Consider the following 22,866-nt stretch of genomic DNA (forward strand, 5'->3'; position numbering starts at 1 on the left):
ATGTTCCTGTACAGTCAGACACAGCCATTACACAGTAGGGACACATTTATAAGATTATCTCAGCACAGGAACATTTTTTTCTATTGTGGAAGTTATTATTCAAGTGTGCCATCAATTAAAATGTTTATTAAAATTAACTGTTTGTGGGAAAACCCCTTTAAATACTTATAATTCCAGGAAATCCTCCAGATAGAAACCTCAGATGCTCAGCACTGACGCAGTGCGAGGAGACCTTTACCTCCAGTGTACAGACATTAAGGCTACGTTTCCATAATGAATATTTGGAAAGTTATGATATTGCAGATTTTTGCAGCAGTCAGCTGATACATTAGGTTATACTTATTGAGTTTTCCTTTTTATACGCTTTAATGAGTTTTTGAAGCTGCGTTTTTTTGGTACTTCCAGGTATTTAGCCTTCACAAAAATTATTCACAGTCATTGGCTCAGTGGTTAGCGCTGCAGCCTTGCAGCACTGGGGTCCTGAGTTCGAATCCCACCAAGGACAACATCTGCAAGGAGTTTGTATGTTCTCCCCGTGTTTGCGTGGGTTTCCTCCGGGCACTCCGGTTTCCTCCCACATTCTAAAGACATACTGATAGGGAATTTAGATTGTGAGCCCCATCAGGGACAGTGATGGTAATGTGTGCAAACTGTAAAGCGCTGCGGAATATGTTAGCGCTATATAAAAATAAAAGATTATTATTTATTATTATTATTGAGGACTACATGTGTTTTTACAGGTGGATTTTCCACATTTAATGCAGTTCTATTTGGAAAATCTGCACATAAAACTTCAGTGTATTCGAAAGAGAAATTGACACGTTGCGGATTTGCAACACGCATCGTAGGTCCGTTTACGCTAAATAAAAAAAAAAAAAAAAGCACAGCGGGCACAAGATTTCTACAAATCCATCCACTTTGATAGAACTATAAGGTGCTGCGCTTTTGTTGCACAGCCATAATACGCATCAAAAACTCATCATGGGAACTTCACCTTAAGGGACGGAGAGAAGAAAAAAAAAAAAAAAAAGCTACCCAGTAACTTACATTTCAAAACGATTCATCCCAGTAATAAATGCATGTGTATTAGCCAGTACCAGTAGTACGTAGATTTTCCTTACAAAATTAGCCATCTTTTATATTTTTATGAACTTGTTAAAGAGCCTTAATACTAACGGTATGAAGGATATTACATAAGGCATGCCCTAACTGTAAAAAAAAAATAAAAATAAAGTGTTTAAAAAAGCATTAACTTAGTCACTTCAGTAATAATACATTTATTAGCTAATAAGTTTTCCCTTTTGTTTTGAGGGTTCTGCAAACCTCATGAGTAGTTGTGCTTTGTGCACCCTCATTTACAGCTGCCATGTTTTTTGGGTAATCATGTTTATGGACCAGATGAAATGGTCGCATTTCAATACTATGACAAATGCTGCAGCTATAAAGGACCTTAGAGGTAGCAAGAGGCCGGAGTCATGCAGATATTGAAATGTTGATAGTTCTACAGGAAACATTTTTTGCACATGTTCAATGTCTAATATAAGCCTTAACTGAATATATAAGATTTCTTCCTTTCATGCCAAATGGCAGATCCAATACTAAGAAATAAAACTCATACAGGTGTTCAAGTAAGACCATAGGGGAAAAAAATAAAAATAAAATTTACTCACACCAAATTTGATATTACGCACGATTCAGGCCAGAACCATTTGCAGTGTCAGACTTTTTTTTTTTTTTTTGCTCCCCGTTTCACTGAAAGCAATCAATATTGAGCTTACACAAAGCATAGAAATGGTAAAGGTTCGAGCTGCTTAAGACATAAAAATACAAAAAAAGAAAAAACCCGGCAGCAGGAATTTCATATTACTGTTAAGTGCAACGTTTTACGTGCTCTAAAACATATTCTGGAAAATGGAGACTGCATACTTGTAAGCCATCCAGCTTGCAAGGCATTCTGGGGTATTCATCTTCCTTCCATTTGTTCTCCTCTGGGTCAAAAGTAAGGATGGAGTCGCTGTAGTGACCATTATAACAGAGTCCGCCAAGCACCATGATCTGTTTATCCAGAACAGCTACTCCATGCCCACTCCTGCCAATGGGCATAGATGCTAGGATAGTCCACTGATCCGCTTCAGGGTCATAAACCTCAGTAGAGGGACAGCCCTGAGATTCAAAAGATGCTCTTAAAATAACACATACGCCCCCAAAGACATAGAGTTTGCTATTGTAAGATATCATCTTGTGGAAACATCTGGCGTAGTTCATTTTGCACTTGTTTTCCCAGCAGTTCATGTGGACCTGCGTCCGCCGAGTTCTCTGTTCCACCGTTCCTTCTTTACTTGGGTCAAAAACACAAACTTGCTTGGACGTCGAAGAGGATGTAATCCCACCAGTGATAAACAGCTTATTGTTGAGAACAGTGCCCTCATGGCCATACTTATTTACGGGATAAGGATCTACAAATTCCCATTTGTTTTCTATAATGTCATAGCGCTCAGTCGAATAAAAGGTTTCATCTCTCGTCCTTCCGGCGACAGCATAAATATATCGCCCAATAACACCCACTGCAAACTCAGAGCGAGGTACAGACATATCAGACATTCGCATCCAATTGTTTTGACGTGGGTCATATCTGAAGACTTTTGATGAAGCGTGAAATTCTCCATCTGGGCCAAGTTCTTCTCCTCCAAGTAGGAAGACGAAGTTGTTGACAATTGCCAGGCAATCAGGTCGTAGAGGTACCAGAGGTCCTTCAAGTTCCCACCAAACACGTGGCTTGTGCAAAAGGAGGATTTTGCTGTTTACCATGCTATGTCCTATCATCCCTCGGAACACCGCTGTGTGAGGTTTCGCTGACCGGATGTGATTGGATTTCATCTCCATTAATGGTTGCTCACTTACATTATGAAAGTAGTTTAGTGCCTGCTCAACTTCGTGCCGCAACTGACGGGAATATCTGTAAAACTCGGAGGTTTTTACCTGAAAGAAAACCACAAATGTTCTATGTGAGAAAATGCCATAATAAAATGTACCTACATTACATTTATTACAGAAAATTAAAAAAAAGCCATATTTGTGTTTAGGTAGAAGTGCAAAATAGAAAATTCCATGATACAGACATGTCTTATTTTCTAGTCCTCCTCTAATTCTGCTAAAACCATGGAGTCACCTTCTTGCGTTTTATTAACCTTATAAACTGCTCCAAACACTAAAAGGGAACCTGTCTTTTGAAAAAACGCTATTAACCTGCAGATATGGGATTAATCTTCAGGTTAATAGTGTTCAACCTGCCCAGCACCAGCACTTTGAGCCCCGCTGCCGGGAGGAAATGAACTTGACCCCCCCCCCCCACAGGCACGCTCTAAAAGTCATGTGGACGGTGCACTGACTGACAGCTCGCTCAGCATTAGACCCAGCTGTCAGTCATTGCTAGGGGCACGATTATAGCTACCACTGTATAGAGTGACAAAGAGCGAGCATGCAAGGGGGAATAATGTTTATTTCCTCCCCGTAGCAGGGTTCTCCGTGCAGGCACTGGCCAGGGTCATAACGCTATTAACCTGCAGGTTAATAGTTTCATGTGATAGGTGGCTCAGGACATTTTCTTTCAAAGGGAACCTAACAAACATGGACATGCATGCAACCTGCATAGGAACGTATACATTCATGTACAAGACAAATACTTGCAATGCAATATTAACTATTACCTGCAGCATCTGGTAAAGCAAATGTTTAGAGTTATACTTATATAAAAGTTATCGTCAAGAACACAATGTAAAGGCCAATAAACATTAGCAATTAAAGACACAGTGGTGGATGCATCCTCAAGTAGCACGGCTTTGTGCACTTTGCTAAAACATGACAGTTTTTCAGATGTCTCAAGTACAGATCTAGGAGCCCTCTGAACTAGTGCATCTATTGTCCGGACAAGGTCACACTTTTAGTATTGTTGGAGAGCTTAATGGGGCTGGTTACTATTTTATTTCTTTATGGATTGCCTATCATGAGGATAGGCCATCAATAACTGATGAGTGGAGATCTGACATCCAGCATCCATGCCGATAAGTTACCTGCCAAAAGTTCTCAAATGCTACCAAAACACAGCAGGTCTGTCATTTCAATAATGGTTGTGGATGAGTCCTGCAGATTCAACTGAATAGGGTGTGGATCTGCATTACTGAGATTCTATTGAAAGTACGGAGTTGCTGTGTTCCAGCAGCATCCAAGAACTTCTGGCCGCCTATAACAGCTGATCAGAGTGGGTGCCAGATGTTACACCCCCCACCGATCAGATATTGATGGCCTGCCCTGAGGCTGGGCTGTCAAAAAAAAAAAAAAAAAAAAAAGTAGAGCACAACTCTTAAAGGAGAACTACAATTTAAAAACAGCATGGAAAAGGTAAAAAGATTACCTACAACAGACTAGATCGAGGCATCAATGGTCCTTTTCTGTGAGGTCTTTATAGTAAACCTAAGATTTACCTCCCTTTACCTGCAGCTATTAAAAATTAATGTAGGCAAACATCCACTTTAATTTTTTACACAAATCTAAATGCACATATTCTTCTTCTATAAGACAATACATTGTGGGACACACGATCATACTTACCAAGTGTTGTGATTCAAAAAACATGTCACCAGGTAAGAAGTGACCAGTTTTTGCTTATTTTATGCCCACTCCTCCCATAAGTATGCATTTTTTAATCTGCTATATGGTTCCAGAGCCATGTACCTTTTTAGTTATAGCTAGTATTTATAGTTATTTGGCTTCTCTGCATTAACTTCTGAACACCCTCTTCATAAACACCATAAAAAAAGGAAAACTACAATAGACCCATCTCTCTGGAACCAAATTAGCAGATGATAAATGGAATACTGGAGAAGAGGTCATAAAATAAGGGCAAAGGCTGACCACTTTTGACATGGTGACAGGTTCTCTTTAAAGAGAACTTATCAGGGGCTGGCTTGTGGTGCAGAGCAGTTTTACAAAAACAACAAGTTTGACCATACCTTCCTAGCCACAAATGTATATTTTATCACTTAGAAAACAAATCTGCTTTGAGTCTTGATGTTGTCTGGCTTAATACCCCATCTAGCAACTTAATTAGTTTGGTGACCCACAAGTTCCCATCTATGGGGTTCTGGCTTGCTTGCTTCTTTCAGTGGAGGACTCGCACTGTAATTATATGACTACATACAAGTATATCTGTTGATATTCCATGATCTACCAAAGGGAAAAGAAAAAGGGGGTTCACTAGGAGATTTTGGGGGGCATAAATCCAGCAGTGCCATGACCCATGGAAACAAATCTTGTAAGTCTCTCCTATACATACATTACATGGTCAAAAGCTAGTAAACACCTCCTATAATTGGCGAGTTGGCCGAGCCAGTCGCATACACTGGCAAAGTCTGCAAAGTAGAAAGACAAACAGAAACAGATGAGTGTTACTTAAGAGCTCAGAGACTTGGTAAAACACAACGATTCTAGCATCCTCTCTCAAAATGTCAATTTATCAAATCCAAGACATGCTGGAGCAGATGAGACATTGTCAGTGCTGTATGATGGAGGGGGTCTAGGGAGATATTTAAAATGAAGCCCATCAGTTCTGGAAAATTTTGCAACACAAAATTAGAAGTATAAAATATAAAAAAAAGAAAGTCAGTTTGATGAAGAACTGCACAGTTCCTCAAGCTAAACACCAAGTACTTTTGGGATCTATTGTAATGCATATCACAAGCCAACAATATGTCTAACTGGGAACATATTCCAGCAGCCATAATCCAAAATTTTTAGAAAGCCTAAAGTGTGGATGAAGCTACAGCAAAAGATAGGGACAAGGTCCACTTTACTAATGCCAAGTGTTTTGGAACGAGATGTTTAACAGGAGATGGTCAGGTGTCCACATACTTTTGGCCATGTACTCTTTGGATGGCTGTCATCATCCCATGACTACACTAATGTGATATATGATCCATGCCCTTGTTCTCGGCACTTATACATAGGGTACACTTTAATTCGGTACAATGGCGTCTGGTCCTGTGACGTCTGTACATTAATCGTAACTAAAATTACACAAGTCAAGGGCTTAGGGCTGAAGCAAAAAAAAACAAACAAACTGAAAACATGCTTGTAAATGCAAGACAAAATAAAAGGATAGGTACCGATAGCCAGGTTAAGAAGGACCACGCTAATATATTTTCTATACATATACGTAATTTTATTTGCTGTAAATTTGTAACATAATAATGTAAAATTAAAAAAATAAATAAATAATCAAACGATATACAGAAACAAGTAAAAGGTAGGGAGGGTATTCCTTCCTTGCCATCTCCATGGCAAACTGTTTCTAGTTTGTTAGCCCTCCACCCTTATTATATCTTACCTATTGAGGTGGTGGTGCCCTAGCTAAGTGAAGAATCTTGTCTAGTGTTTTCAAGCTCACTAACCTTCTCATAGACATGGGATGGAGTCATCAAACAAAACCTGATGTTCTGAATGATGGTGTCTGTGTGTCTCCAGCGTCTCCTATCATGTCGCAACCAAGCCTGAACAGCTTCATACAGTTCAATCTCGGGGAACCGACTCAGACGGTCATTGTCCAGGTAGCTCTTGAGCTTTTCAAAGCTAAGGTAGGAGAGAAAGTCAGGTCTAGCCATAAGCGGAACAAAGTTTTCCAACAGAAACGTGTCAAGCTTCTCCCTGACACCTTCAACGTCCACACTGAAGTCATCCAGAAGCCTCATAATCTCTGCACAGTTTTCCAGACAAATCTTAGCCATGAGGAAAGAACAGCAAAATTTCACAACTTCAGTCAACTGCACGTACATAGCTGCCTGCAGAATTTCATGGACGGTAGCCATGCTAAGGTCTATGTTACCATAGTACATAAACTGGAGCACGTGGCTGAAGCCTGTAGCGGTCAATCCTTTAAGGTAGATCTTGTTCTGATCACGTTCTCTCATGTCAGCCGTGAACATGATGCGGAAGTAGTCACTCTGAGTGGCCAGGAGTGCTTTGTGTGCTTGAAACTGGTGATCTTCTATGACAAGGGTGACATCAACCAACAGGCCTTCCTCATACAGTGCCCTGAACCCCGCAGTGACACTGCTATCATGGATTGAAGAAGAGTACCCTTCCACGTCCCCGGCCATGAATCACCTGAGAAATACATTAAAATATTTTTTTTTTTTATTATATACACTTCAGCAATCCAAGAGCATTTAGTATTCAAGTCATTTAACTTTTTTTTTTTTTTAACAGCAATTTGCAATGATCACAACCTATAAAAAAAACGGTGCTTGAGAGTTTGTGAACCCTTCAGAATGCCCCATATTTCTATATAAATCCGACTAAAAAGTACATCAGTCGTGAAAGTAGATAAAGAGAACCAAATCAAATACATTAGTTAATATTTAGTTAAAAACATTAGATGGTCTTATCATTGAGGAAAATTATCCAATATCACATGTCTGAGTGGCTAAAAGATGTGAACCTTTAGGATAAAGCAGATGATTTGTAAGTGAAATGAATGAAGTTTGGAGTTTTTAAATCAATGGGATGACAAATAGGTGTGAGTGGGGGAGCTCTTTTTTTGGGAGAGCCAAATTTGTTGAGGAGATGAGAAGGATTAGGTGTATGTTGGATATGGCAAAACAAGATATGATATTCAAAATAATTCCAAAATGCAACATAAACATACACTGTACATAGTGGCAATATCAACGAAAGGAGAAAATACTGTATATACTCGTGTATAAGCCGACCCCCCTAATTTTGCCACAAAAAACTGGGAAAACTTATTGACTCGCGTATAAGCCTAGGGTGGAAAATGCAGCAGCTACTGGTAAATTTCAAAAATAAAAATAGATACCAATAAAAGTAAAATTAATTGAGACATCAGTAGGTTAAATGTTTCTGAAAATCCATATTGAATCAGGAGTCCCATATAATGCTCCATACAGTTCATGATGGCCCCATAAGATGCTCCATACGAAAATACGCCCCACATAATGCTCCATAAAAGGTTAATAATGGCCACATAAGATGCTCCATAAAGGTAACGGCCCCATAAGATGCTCCATAGAATAATATGCCTCAACAAAAAATCGTCACGGAAGATACCATGAAGATTCAAGAAGTGAAGACAATGATAAGTGTAAATACAATTTTTATTAATAATTAAAAATAACAATTATATTAAAAAGAAGGAATAATTGGTCTCCAACATGGGAAGTTAGGATAACAAGCAAAAAAGGGGTTATGGCATCTCCATGGAGTGAAAACTGTATAGGATAATCAAGAATCTGATTTTATTCAAAATAATATACATCCAGAAAATCCCTCCAAAGAAAAAGAAAAAGCAGTATATTAAGCCCTGTGTTTCAACAGCAGTTGCAAAAAAAATGCTAAACTTGCCAAAAAGTGCTACAAGCACTAAGGGACAGGTTGCCTATTCAATATAGAAAAGATGGAGGGCTAAGAAAAGGAATGGCACCTCAGAGAAATATATCCAAAAAACACCCAGGGCACAGCAAGGAACATATCAGGAATGATAAAATGCAAAGCAATGTTAGGATTAAGATTTTACCTGTAGTTGGCCGCTGGAAAAGAAAGGAGCCAATGTTTAAAGGCTAAATGCTGGTGAAGCTTTTGCCCCCACCGCCGCCCCATGACAATTATTTGTTGAGATATGTCTATTGAAGTGACTACTGCCTTTTTTGATTTAGGATCATGGGTATAATAGAATAATATGCCCCCAAAAGATGCTCCATAGATTAATATGCCCCCATGAGAAGCTCCATAGATTAATATGCCCCCCATAAGATGCTCCATAGATTAATATGCCCCCCATAAGATGCTCCATAGATTAATATGCCCCCATATTCTGCCCCATAGATTATGCCCCCATATGCTGCAAAAAAAAAAAAAAAAAAAAAAAGACACTCACCCATCGTCGCCGGGGGGCAAGGTGTCGGGTCCTGAGCAGGTGGCGACACCAGCGCGCCATGGGGGACATGTTCCGATGTTGCCGCTGGCTCAGAACCCAGCACCTGAGATGTTCACCTGTCCGGGGTCCATCGCTGCTGTCTGCCGCGTCCTGTGTCAGTGACTGTTCAGCCAGCAGAGGGCGCGGCGCACACTAACCATGTCACCTCGCCCTCTGCTGCCTAAACGTCACCGACACAGGACGCAGCAGACATTAGCGATGGACCATTGGACCGGGGACAGGTGAATATTGGATATACTTACGCCCGTCCTGGCGCGGTCTCTGCAGCCCCCCCGCTTCTCCCACGGTCTCCCTTCCTTCCTTAAGCGGTCACGTGTTACCGCTCAAATCATGAGTTTAATGAGCGGTACCACGTGACCGCTGAAGGAAGGGAGACCGTGGGAGAGGGCTGCAGAGACCGCGCCGGGGGTGTGTGTGTCAGTATGATCTCTGACATTCCCGCCCCCTCCCCTGCCGCCGACCCCAGGTATATGACTCGTGTATAAGCCGAGAGGGGGACTTTCAGCCCAAAAGAATGGGCTGAAAATCTCGGCTTATACACAAGTATGTACAGTAGATGCATAGTATTTGAAAATCACAAATATATACGTTAGTGGGTGTGATCTTCACAACATGTTTCTGGAAATGAATCTGGGCAAGAACAAAGGAGATTTCTGGAGGACCTCAGATGAATTATTGATGCTTATCAGGCTGGAAAAGGTTACAAAACTCATCTCTAAGAAGATTGGACTCCACCGATCTAGTCAGATTGCGTACAAAAAAGGAAGTTCAAGATTTTTATGACACTACCCAGGAGAAGATTGACCAATAAAGATCACTACAATAGCAAAGTGCATAATAGTCTAAGGTCACAAAAGGAACCTAAGGAAACCTCTAAGAAATTAAAGGCCTCACTCATATTCAGGGTGGATTTGATTTAAATCTAACTGATTTAAATCACGATTTAAATCACTAGTCAGTAAGGCTTGATTTAAATCAAAGTTTCTACCTAAACTAGTTCTTGCTACTTTAACATGCAAGTAGATGAAGATTTTTAGAATCACTTTTTATATTACTTTTTTCTCCCCAGTTTAATGGGTTAATCATTCATATTTGGACACCACTGTTCTGTTGTACTTAGGAAGGAGAAAAATAATCCTGACCTTAACAATTTAAATAGATTTATTCAACTGAAACAATAACAACATTACAGCATAAGTTATTTGCTTAAACAAACATCCATGTTTGTTAACTAATTTGGCTAAACAAAATATATATATATTTTAAGAAACTTAGACTGACAGCCCAGCCGACACATGAAAAACTTAAATACTACTGTCCCTGCTGTCCTCTGTAGCTCACTTGTCGTCATCTTCATCATCATCATCATCTTCTTTGTTCCTATTCATAATCTGGAAAAGAAAAACAAGCTTTCCTGCTTTATTGGGTCCCAACCGATTTCTCAATTTAGAATGAATGAGTCCAAAGGAAGAGAATATTCTTTCAACGCCTGCAGAAGAAGCTACTGCTGTTAAAAGTGAAATCATTACTTGAACAGTCTCTAAATCCAAGCGCTTAAGTGACTTCCACCAGTTTACTGGTGTGACCTTCCTTAAAATATCTTCAGCAAACATATATTTCTTGAATGGTTCCCCCTTAGCTCTGAAGTTTATTATAGTTGGCATTAAAGATGGATGATTGCTGGATACCCATGTCATAGCTACCTCCTCTTCCTCAGCACTTAGGTTTTGACCCTGATATTGGATATTGACAATATTTGCCAAAAAATGAGCTGGAGTCAGTGCTTGTCCCATTCGTTTGTTTACTGCTTGTAATTTAATTCTGTCCATGTGTAATTCTGTTTTTAAGTGTTCACTCAGTTCCTTCCAAATTTCAACAGCATCCGCAATAAAACAGCTATTTTTCTGTATTTTGTTTAAAGCTTGAGAGATGGGTTTCAGGAAGCTCAGCATATGTTCAACATTTCTCTTAAGCCCAATGTTGAGGATTTTGGCCGTGACAGTGCCATCTATTTTATCTCGATTTTCTTCACAAAGTGTCATCAGAATAGGTCAGTTTTTGATATACTGCTCAAAACAGTCCACCACAGAGTTCCATCTAACATCTTGTGGGAGCGTTAGCTTGGTTCCACCCATCCTTTTCAGAGCTGCTGCAGCAAAATGATTATTACGGAAGTATTTAGCAATTTCAACAACATTAGCCTTTATTTCTGGAACACTTAAGTCTTTGGCTAAGAGGTGCAGCAAATGAGCACTGCAACCATATGTTATTAGCAGCTTTGTATTCCCTCCCTGCTCTTCTAAATCTCTTCTCATCTTGGATACGTTTGCAGCATTGTCAGTGACCAAACTGCGTACTAGACATTTGAATTTTTGTTCACGTCGTTATAGCTTTTAGTGCCACTTCTTGTAAGTATTCTGCTGTGTGTGCATTTCCTGACGTATCAGTTGTTTGTGCAAGGAAGACTTTACCTTCTTCTGTTGCTATACAAGCACATACAATAGGATCATTGTGGACATTACTCCACCCATCAATACTTAGGTTAACAATTTTACCCTCCAGAGCTGTTGTACATTGCTCCATTTCTCTGTCATACACTTGATCCAGCAGTTTCCCTGCAACATCAGCTCTGCTGGGTGGACTGTATCCTGGTCTCAGTGACTGAACCATATTAATGAAATGTGGGTTCTCAGTCAGACAGAAAGAAGAGTTCATTGCATAAATAAACTGGGCAATTTTTTCATCAATCAACTCTTTTTCTAATCTGCAAGTTCTTATCACAAACCTATCTATGGTGGTTCCAGGAGGTAAAGGTTTTTTCTTCCTTTTGGGTGATGGTGATATGTGGCTGTCTGATGATGATGCTGCTGCTAATGAAGCACTATCCTGGATGGATAACTCTGAAACTGTAGAACAGGATGATGGTGATCTTGGAGGTGGATAGTTTCCAGAATCCATGAATTCCCCTAAACAAAAATAGTCAATGCTGTTATTTTATTGTTTATACAATTTCTGCTTATTGTACACAACACATCACTGCCCCTGCCCCAAAAGGAATATTTGTTTTTCTTCATAACTGTACCAAATGACAGTAACATGCAGTAATAATAAGAAATATAATTTTTCTCACACATGACAGTTCAGTCTTTAGAAATAGGATTCAATAAAAATGTTTACCAACCTGAAGATCCTGCCTGTTCAGAAGTGTTTCTTTGGTCATCTTCATCACCGCACTTCTCATGATGTTGCCTCATTCGCGCCACCAGGCCTTGCATCTCTTTGTTGCATCGTTTGCATTTTGCATGCATGCCTGCCTTACCGATAGGCGAAGGAGCTTCATTAAAATATTACCAAACTGGGTCTCTTTTACGGCCTACTGCCATTATAAGGAAAGAATGTAATAAACCTCAGATCGTACACACAAACAGATCCAGACTTGTCTGTCTGTGGCTATGCTGCAGTATTGTGCTCAAAGTTTCACTTTCATTTTCTTGTCTGCTTGGCCTTCCTCCTCCTCACACTTAGATTCACATTCTTCTTGTGTTGTGCAGATCTATTCCACTCCAAACAATCAGAAACATATTGTCTAACTTCTTGGACTTGGCACTGAAGGGGTTGATTCTGTATTCATAGGTTTGTAGAACAATAGGATTAAGGTCTTTTTCTCAATTCTGTTCATGTTGTAACATTTTTGCCGTGAAGAAGAGGCTGGGACCTCTGCGGAGTCAAATTCAGTTTTGAGAACTGCGTAAGTAAAGCGAGCGTCTGTGATAATATAGGAGAGAAACTGCCCACTAATCCTACAGAAACCTCTGGAAGAGCATGGCATTGTGAATGTTACACATATACAGCCTTTATTCTACTGAGTTAAACAACTCAGCTTTATCTCATGATGGAAGAACCTTTGGATGGTAAAATATTTTCCTCAAAAAAATCCGATTTAAATAAAAAAAATCCGATTTTTTTTAAAAAAACATTGATTTTTATCCACCCTGCTCATATTAGCTAATGGTAAAGTGTAACTGTCATTTCTAGAAGTTTTTATATATTATAGGCTCTGTATTGTGTTTCCGATTCCTTAGTCTTCCACAGATTGGTCAAAACACCATTCTGGAGTCTGTAGCTCCCACACAAGATACGCACATATAGAGTGGTGCAAGGGCTCAAAGGGTCTGTACACAGATCTGTGAAAGACACAGACTTACTTTTGAACTTGTACACCACTCTGAAGCCTGCAGCTTCAGCACGAGCTGTGCACACAAAGCAGCGTTTTGACCGAATGGTGGTGATGTGCCTCAGGACCCGGACCACCAATCGATAAAATTAAATAAATTGACAGTTGTGCTTTAAATTTCATGAGTTCACCATCAGGAGAACACTGAACAACAATGTGGTATATGATAGGAGGCACCCGCTGTCCTCCAAAAAGAACATTATTGACCACCTGCAGATGCTAAAGATCTGAACAAACTAGAAGGCCACAGAAACAATGCTTTGTGGATAGTGAGACCAAAGCAGAGCTTTTTGATTTAAAGTACTATGTTTGGAGAGAAAAAAAAAAAAAAACACTTTACAGCATAAGGCCTCATACCATTTGTGAATCACAGTGGTGGTAGCATGATGGTTTGTGTCAGTTTTGCTGGACCTCAGCCAGTACAGCTTGCCGTCATTTGTCGGAACAATGAATTCTGAATTTATTGGATAAAATCCCAACATAACAGAGTTGAAGCTGATTTATATGGCGTGGTAGACCAAAATTCCTCCAAGCTGATGTGAAGGACTAATCAATACCATAAAAATTTAGATTTAGTTATTGCTGTCAAAGCAGACACTGATAACAAGGGTTCACTTACTTTTTCTACTCACAAATGTGATATTGGATCGTTTTCTTAAATTAAAAAATAAACAAAACCAAGTACAGTAATATTTTGCATTCAATTAGTTTATCTACTTTAAGGGCTTGTATGAAAAGATGATATTGCTTTGGCATTTCAAGTGTATTAGAGTTAAGGGGGATGTACACAAGACCAGCTGTATCCAGCTATAGAAATCCAACTGGTTTGCAGTGTCCAGGAAATGATCTGTCAGGTGATTCATGCTGCTCAAACCACAGGCAGGATGAATCAGAGCCTGGCTGTATAATTACAGCCCCAGGGAAAGTTTTCAGAGAAAAACACATAGCTTTAAGGTTTAGATTTTTGGCAACCGTTACCTCATATGACTCCATGTGACCACATTGAAGGTAAAGACAACTCACGGTTTGGTGTGCTCTAACCAAAATACAGATCCTTGATCCAATAAAGATGCAGTTTTTACAACTGCATAGAAGTGCATTGTGGAGGAAAAACTGCTTCTCTAGATTATTGGATCAAGGCTCATCATTTCGGTTAGTGCAGCCCAAACCGCGAATTGTCTTTACCTTCAAGCTTCCTGGCGGAGAGCATCCCCAGCCACGGGGTAGCAGCAACCTTTATGAGCTTTCACGGAAGATCTGCCTACACAACTCACTCAGGTGAGCACATTACCTGGATCTAATATCTGTTTAGAAAGGTATCACCGTATTTTCTGGTGCACTCTTGTTTCCCTACAGTGTCTATCTAAGGCAGCGTTTCTCAAACTCCAGTCCTCATGGCCCCCCAACATAACACACTTTCAGGACTTCCTTACTATTACACGGGTGATGGAAGTATCAAGGCATCATGAATTCTCTCACCTATGTAATACTATGTGAAACCTGAAAAAACATGACCTGTTGGGGGGCGTCAGGACTAGAATTTGGGAAACACTGACGACTCACATTCGTTAGATGTCATCTTTATAACATATTGCCAAAGTTGCTTTAGATCCTTTCATATTTTGTGCCCACACGAAACAATGCAACCTCTGACAATCTTTTCATCTCAGCTCCTTCTCCCCCACTATAAATGTGTATTTTATTACATATTTGTCAAGAGGCATAAGAATTTGGGAGATCTGAGACCAATGACAGCTTCATTTGAAAACGTATCTTATACTATCCTTATTGGGAAAAAAATGACCAAGTATGGGGCTGACAAGGCTACGGGTTAGGTCGATTCATAACTAGCTCAGTGATCACACTCAAAGAGTGGTAATAAATGGATGCACATCCAATTGGAAGAGCGATTCAAGTGGGGTACCACAAGGCTCTGTCCTGGCCCCAGTGTTGTTCATTTTTATAAATGATCTAGATAAGGGAACTGAAGGTAAACTGATCAAAGCTAGGAGGGATAGCTAACACTAGAGAAGACAGAAAAAGGATTCAGAAGGATCTAGATAAGCTTTAATAATGGGCAGCTACTAATAGAATGGTATTTAACAAGGGGAAATGCAAGATTCTACATCTGGGCAAGAAAAATGAAAACATCTACAAAATGGGAGGAATAGAACTAAGCAACAGCACATATGAAAGACTTGGGTATAGTAATAAATCATAGATCGTAGACTGCACATGAGTGAGCAGTGTGATGCAACAAAAAAGGCAAACAGTCCTTGGATGCATTAAGAGAAGCATAGAGTCTAGATCACACGAAGTACTGTATTTTTCGGACTACAAGACCCACTTTTTCTCACAAAAATTTGGGTGGAGTGTCTTATAGTCCACATGCAGGCTTACCGGGGGGGGTTGTGGCAGTGGTGGAACAGGGTCCCTCCCTCATGGAGCCGGCAGAAGTGTGTAGATACTGTGGCCCGATGTTGGCGGTAAGCAGAGCGAAGTACATCATTGGCTTCCTGGCGGCCATTTGCCTGAAGCTGTGAGCGGCTGGAGGCGGCACATGCACAGATTGGGATCTCGGCCCAGCAGCCATTTTCATGAGGCTGTGGGCTTCAGGGAAATGGCCGACGGAGGCCTCATGCGCGCAGACTGAGATGATGGCTGCACCAAGATACCAATCTGCACACGCGCTGCTTTCAGCAGCCGATAGCTTTAGGAAATTAGCCACTGGTAAATCAATGATGTACTCCGCTCATCGCAGACACCGGGCAGCAACATCGCCACACTTCTGCCACCGCCGGCTCCCTGAGGAAGAGAGCTCCATGCAACACACTCTGCCCCACTGCCGACACCAGGCCCATAGCATAGCACCGCTGGGATACCCCCTCCTCCTACCCAGGGCCCACAGCATTGCCCCACTACTGCCGACAGATGCTTCCTTAGGAAGGGACCATGCCTTCTGTGACCCCTCCTGTGTACAAATATCTGAAGGGCTGTTACAGTGAAGAGGGGTCATCATTCTCAATTGCACATGGACACACGAGAAGCAATAGAATGAAACAGAAAGGAAGAAGATACATGTTAGATATTAGAAAAAACTTTCTGACAGTGAGGGTGATCAATAAATGGAACAGGCTGCCACGAGAGGTGGCGAGTTCTCCTTCAATGGAAGTCTTCAAACAGAGGCTGGACAGATATCTGTGAGATGATTTAGTGAATCCTGCATTGAGAAGGGGATTGGACATTTTGACCCTTAAGGTCCCTTCCAGCTCCAACATTCTATGATTCACATCGCACCTAAGCCCATCTCTGTAGGATTTAGAATACATGAAACCTCAGAGTGACTTATAGCCAAGCACTGCAGCATCACAATATCACTTAGCTACATCGCAACACAACATTGCCATGAAAGCCAAACCTTGTGGATTTCAGTGTGGCACAATTCACCATCAGAGTTGAACAAAAAGCCTACTGTACATACCCTGGTCCGACTTCCACTTTGGCCCTCCATGGCAGCCAGACCAGTGCTTTTTTCTGAGCCAACAATCCTGTGAGGCATCCCTATCGCTTACCGGGCCCCCACAACATCACGAGGCCTAGTGACTAGCAAAGCATCAGTTATGTGGCCTCTCCCTGGAATCAGCTGTTTATGAATAAGGGCCATAATATAAAAGAGCGCGGCAGATCATTAGATCTTGCCTTATATTATATAAGAAGAGGTAATATTTATGATATTCCATATAGTCTTGAATCTGTGGGTTTCCAACAGCTGGTATCCCCCCAATGTTCTGAATGACAGGGTTGCAGCTGTAGTCTGGATATACTGCACATACATACAGCCGTTGTTTCTGGCCCGGTGAAACGAATGACAAACTTGTGCACAACTCCAATATACACGGCTGCGTCGCACAGACAAGCGCTGTGTGTAAGGTTGCTATTACTAATACTGCTTGAGGACCAGTTCTTCAGAGCAACTAACGTGCTGATGCTGGGATCATCTTTTGGGATCAGTATCGATTGGCCCACATGTTCTTTGTGAAACGCAAAACCTAAAACGAAGCCTTGTTCCCCTACATCCAGCCATTCACAGGGGAGGGTGGTATTCCATTAAGGACACTCCCAGCCAGCAGCCCCCTCAGGCTATTTTTCCATAAGGAAGCAGCGATTGTTAGAGGAAGGAGATAACATGGCGGTCACTCAGCTCTATCAGATGTGATCCCACCAATCAGAACATGGCAGCGGGGTATGGCCCCTGACGTAACCGTACGTCCCCGGCAGGCTCAGGGGACCTGGATCCCAGTCCTTTCTATACCAGGTGCAGGCTGTATTAAATAGCGGACGTCTGCCCTGTCACAGCCAAGTGGAAATCGCCAACTCTACGCAAAATCAAAAAACAAACGAAGTCTGATCAAAATCAAACATTAACCAGAAAAACAAACCCCCCCCCGAAAAAAAAACTATGGTGAAATTGAGGGTTTGCGAATATATTTCCCATTAAAATTGTCGTTCAAAACTACATCTCATCCGCAAAAAGAAAAACACAGACCGTCACACGGCTGACGACAGAAGAATGAGAGTTATCCAGGAGGGACGGTGGAACTGAAACATGGTCCTGCCATGAAGGGGTTAACACAGGAAATCCCCTTTAAGGATGCAGAGAGCATGGAAGATGGAGCCCCCCCAGTCCTAGGTCAGAAAGCCCCATTACTAGCGCCAGGACCCCAGCTCTACATGCGCCATGTCTGTCCGGGAGCACGCAGTGTGGGGACAGGCCCAGCTCGCCGTCGCCTGCTGCTAGTCAGCCGCTGCCCCCGCCGGACACAGCAGCAGAGGATTACAGCGGCCCTGCATGTGACTTGTTTGTGAAAGGCATCACGTGGGAGGAGCAATCGCCCATATATGGTAAAGCCGGTGCATCCAGCACACACAATACTCACCTACCAGCCCGTCCACCGAGGGGATGCGTCCTGCACAGCCCAGCCGTGGCTGGAACATCCGGCCTTCGCGCTCTACACTCCGTGCCCGCCTCACAGACACATACTCGTCCGCTTCCACCCAGACAGCAGCACCTTACTACCTGCGGCGTCCAGGCCAAGAAGCAGCTCCGGAAGTCGTGTCACGCCGCTGCACATTTCCATTGGTGGATTTTCATCCTGGGCTTCTCTGATTGGCTGGTTTATTTTTGTCTCATTCGTCTTTTCCGTCGGGATAAACTTTCCCTTAGTTAATATGGCGGAAAACGCTCCTCCCCTGTGATTGGTGGAGGCGCCTGCATCATGTGCACTGCAGGCAGTGGCCGCCTGGTCAGCCTAGTGTGGGGCAGGAAGATGGGGCTTACTCATTTAGGCCACTTTCACACGTTATTCGGTCAGTATTTTACCTCAGTATTTGTAAACCAAAACCAGGAGCTGGTGATAAATCCAGAAGTGGTGACGTGTCTCCATTATACTTTCCCTCTGACTGTCCCACTCCTGGTTTTGGCTCATAGATACTGAGGTAAAATACTGACCAAATACTGACCGTGGCCTAATAGTGAGGGAGAACCTTTGCATTTAGATCAGCTTAGTATAATAATACAGATTCCTGGGTCCTGCCCATCACACTGACACTCGCCCCGCACTCCTCAGTGCCCTCCTGGCAGTGGCAGCCACAGTTCCCCGGTACGATGGCATCGCCAGGACCGGCTCCAGGGTTCTACGTCCCTTGGGGCGAGAGTCTCAGTGGCCCCGCTTCCCTTCCCCTTCTTTGGTGCATACGAGCTGGAGATCTTGTCACCATTTTGGGTCCATACAACTTTCTGCTCTGTTTGTTCCATATGTTGGGAGGCGACGTGATCAAACGAGCCGTTCTGATATTGAGATTTTGTACTGACATCAGAGTCACATAGAGAAGGAGGGTACCTTCTAAAAGAGGCAAACCCTATTACAATGCAGGATAACAACAACAGAGTATACAATACTGCAAGATTTCCAAGTCGTGGGATGTGGCCACGTGCACACGGTCAGTATTTGGTCAATATCTTACCTCAGTATCTGTAAGCCAAAACCAGGAGTGGAGCAATCAGAGGAAAAATATAGAGACACGTCACCACTACTGGTTTTAGCTTACAGATACTGAGGTAAAATACTGACAAAAAACTGACGGTGTGAACGTGGCCTTAGTGGCTGCAGCCCAGTGCTACAGATCAGCTTCTGTTCAAGTGAATGGAAAATCAACCGCAGTTCTGTGCCGAGGCCACTACACAGAGGAGCAGCTGCTGTAGTTCTCTCTGTGCATTGCTTACATCCAGAGCAGATTTCAGCAGGGTTCTGGTTGTTGATCTCCCACCAAACTCATAATGATGACTTATTCTCAAAATAGATAATCAATTCTATAGTCTCTGGCAACCTCTTTTGGTTCCATCCTGTTAGAAGAGCACTGCTCCCCTGACTTTCTTCTAGCTGCGGGGCTGTCACTTCTGCTTGATAGTTGGGACCAGCTGCATTGTTGCTCTGGGGGCCTGAACTTAGTGCTTTTATAGCCCTTTTAGTTGCACATGGCTTGATTTAGGCTTGGACTAGAAGAATGACACTACTCAGAGCAGTCGGCTCAGATGAATTTGCTAGGATCAATTGGCAAAGTACTAAATACTAAAAGGAACTTTATTCAAAACAGTTAGTAAAAAGTTCTGACTAGATTGCAGATTAGTGTAAAGGGAGGACTGCACAGAATAGATAAAACAATTGTAGTTCACAGAAGCCAAAGAGTAATTAAGGTGTCAGTGAAGCAGAATGGTAATAACAATTTACATTCAGAATGACAGTGGGCAGCACGGTGGCTCAGTGGTTAGAGCTGGGGTCCTGAGTTCAGTCTGTATGATCTCCCTGTGTTTGTGTGAGTTTCCGAATCTCATATTCCAAAGACATACTGATAGGGAATTTAGATTATGAGCCCCATTGGAGACAGCAATGATAATGTGTGCAAACTGTAAAGTGCTGCAGAATATGTTAGCGCTATATAAAAATAAAGATTATTATTATTATAGATTATAGAAAAACCAAAAAGTTGAAATATAACTGGATTGCTGTGCTGTTTTTCTCCACAAGAGGGCAGCAGCAGCATCAAAATCCAGGACAGAAAATGGTCCTTTTATCTCTCCAGGATTGAGGCTTCCATCTGCAGGCTCCAGAATTCCTGCAGAAATATCACAGAGTCCAGGCAAGTACACAGAGGATCCTGGGGGGAAGATAGAGTCCAAGACAAGAGGAGGACGTGGGGATCCTCCATCCCTGCAGGCACAGACACGAAAATGCCTGGAGCATTTTGAAAAATATTTAGAATTGAGAGTCTTCAGTGGTTGATACCTTTTAATGGCTAAATGAAAAGATGATAAATTGCAAGCTTTTGAGACTACTCAGGTCTCTTCATCAGGCATGGAATAATGCGTAAGTCCCTCAAGAATCTATTTACACGATGGGATGTTTTTGACCACATGGTCAAAACTGCGTCAAAAACCGCGTACAGTATTTCCATGAGTTTGTGTGGTTTTCTGACACTTGTTTTTATTTTAATGTCAATAGGTAAAATAAATGCTTACCTGTAAAGACTTCATTGCTGCATTGTTCCAAAACAGTGTCAATTTTTGGTAAACCCCACAGCAATTGTTTCAGTTTTTACTGCAGTTCCAATATCATTTTCAATTTTTTCATCTGGACCAATCATAGGCAAAATTGGCGATAATATTACATGGTCAAGATGCAACTGGGTCGCCATCACACCCAGGGCAGCGGGGTACCCGGTACCGGGCCGGTGTCAGGGGGATGTGTCACAGCAGCAGTGACCCGGTCCGTGGCCCTGGGCGCCCAATATCAATGGCGGGGATGTTAATAGTGTAATAGTTTATTTGGATAGTTCGTGACGCCACCCGTGATGTTCGGCAAGGGAGATGTTAAGCCAACGCTGCATGCAGATCTGCTGGGACTGATGATATGTTGCAACAAAGATGGTGTAGCTCCCACAGGTGGAGCTGTAGTCCCAGGGCAGTGTGGGTGCAATGGACGAGGAGAGGCACAGAATGGTATAGATGCTGTTACCAGATGTAGCGGTGCTGGAGGTGTTAGCGACGAATGAATGGAGGACACCAGGGCTTGTAGTTTCAAAGCTTTACTCACAGTTTGTGATACCCACTGGTACCCGCCTCCGTGCCGCGTCCTCCGGGGTAGAGACTCAATCAACCTCCCGGGCAAGTCAGGGTTCTCCTCTCCAACACTCCGCCAACATGTGCCTTTCCTGAACAACTCCTCTATTGCGCCTTTTAGTGTGAAGAACTCCAGTACCGTGGTTCTCTGAAGTTCCTCCTGTCAGATGTTCCTAGAATCTTACTTGTATGACAGACAGCTGTAGCCTGATCAGGGACCTCCTGGATCCTGGCTCTCTATCCGTGTCGCTGTTGTGTCCCAAGTCTTAGATGGGAGTAGTGTTATGAATGGGAAACCGAGGAGGAAAAAAAGACAACAAGCTAAGTCTCAGAAAACCAGAGAAGTTGGTAACTATGCAGATTGCAGATCCCTGATCTTACCCGCACAACTAGCAGCAGTCGTGGAGCGTTCCTACGTTGGACCTAGACGCCTCGTCACAACCGGAGAACTACATAAGCCTAAAGCAGGAAAAGAGGAAAACTAACTGCCCCAGAGCAGACCCCAAAGGAAAGAAAGCCCCCCACATGTATTGACGGTGAAACAAGATGAAAATACAAACAAAGGCAGGAAAATAGGCTGAGCAAACGATGGGGCCCGGCTAACTAAAAAGGACAGAAAAGGAAAGACACTGTCTGCAATCTGCCAAAAAATACCTACAAAAATATTGTCCAACACTTCTGATACCAAAATTAACCCTGAAGTCACTAGACTTCAAAACCTATATCAGCACTCTGAAATATTCTGAGACAGAGCAAAAAAGAGGCCAATCTAATAAGGGACAAAAAGCAGATTGGCAAATACTGATTAATAGGAGTGGAATTTCAGCATAGCCCCAGCAGGAGCAAGCTGACCACACAAGAAAATGAATTGACCAACAAGCGCAAATGTGAACATTAGCAAAAAAACAAACTTAACTTGAGAAGACTGGAAGAGAGCTGAAGTCCAGGACCTGAAAAGCAGACTGAATCACCAGCACCCGGATAGGGCGTCGGCTGTCTTATATCCAGTCTGATACTCCAGAGATCCAATCGTTATCTTCCTCATCAGGTGGCAGATCACTACCACTTAAGCCAACCGCACTACCTCCTGTCACCACCAGAGGGAGAACGGAAGGGGAACTCTCAACTGGTGGAGCAGAAAATGAGTGCATGACAGTACCCCCCCTTGAGGAGGGGTCACCGAACCCTCATCCATGCCACCAGGCCGACCAGGATGGGCCCGGTGAAAAGCATGAACCAATTTATTGGCATGAATATCAGAGGCAGAGACCCAAGAATTATCCTCCTGGCCATATCCCTTCCATTTAACCAAATACTGGAGTCTCCGTCTAACCAAACGAGAATCCAATATTTTCTCTACCTCATATTCCACATTGCCTTTAACCAATACAGGATCAGGAGGTGCCGCCACAGGAACTACTGGCTCAACAAACCTCTTCAACAGTGACT

The 22,866-nt window shown here is 42.4% G+C and overlaps 1 protein-coding gene across 4 annotated transcripts; it reads right to left on the reverse strand.

Moving 5' to 3' along the window:
• Positions 1-1,257: 1,257 nt before the first annotated feature.
• Positions 1,258-18,434, reverse strand: KLHL15 (kelch like family member 15). Of its 4 annotated transcripts, none has more exons than XM_073565809.1 (3): positions 18,319-18,434; positions 6,447-7,158; positions 1,258-2,979 (listed from the first exon to the last, which is right to left on the reverse strand). In XM_073565809.1, exons 2-3 carry the CDS (start codon positions 7,149-7,151, stop codon positions 1,870-1,872), a joined length of 1,815 nt encoding a protein of 604 aa, XP_073421910.1. In that variant the 5' UTR covers positions 7,152-7,158; positions 18,319-18,434; the 3' UTR covers positions 1,258-1,869. The 4 variants fall into 4 exon arrangements, with proteins under 4 accessions (XP_073421910.1, XP_073421909.1, XP_073421908.1 ...); XM_073565808.1 differs by having other exon boundaries at positions 18,183-18,364; XM_073565807.1 differs by having other exon boundaries at positions 18,179-18,363.
• Between the last annotated feature and the right edge of the window lie 4,432 nt (positions 18,435-22,866).

Source organism: Dendrobates tinctorius, unplaced genomic scaffold (genome assembly GCF_039654945.1).
Source record: "Dendrobates tinctorius isolate UK_male_01 unplaced genomic scaffold, ASM3965494v1 ptg000016l, whole genome shotgun sequence".
Classification (NCBI taxonomy): domain Eukaryota; kingdom Metazoa; phylum Chordata; class Amphibia; order Anura; family Dendrobatidae; genus Dendrobates; species Dendrobates tinctorius.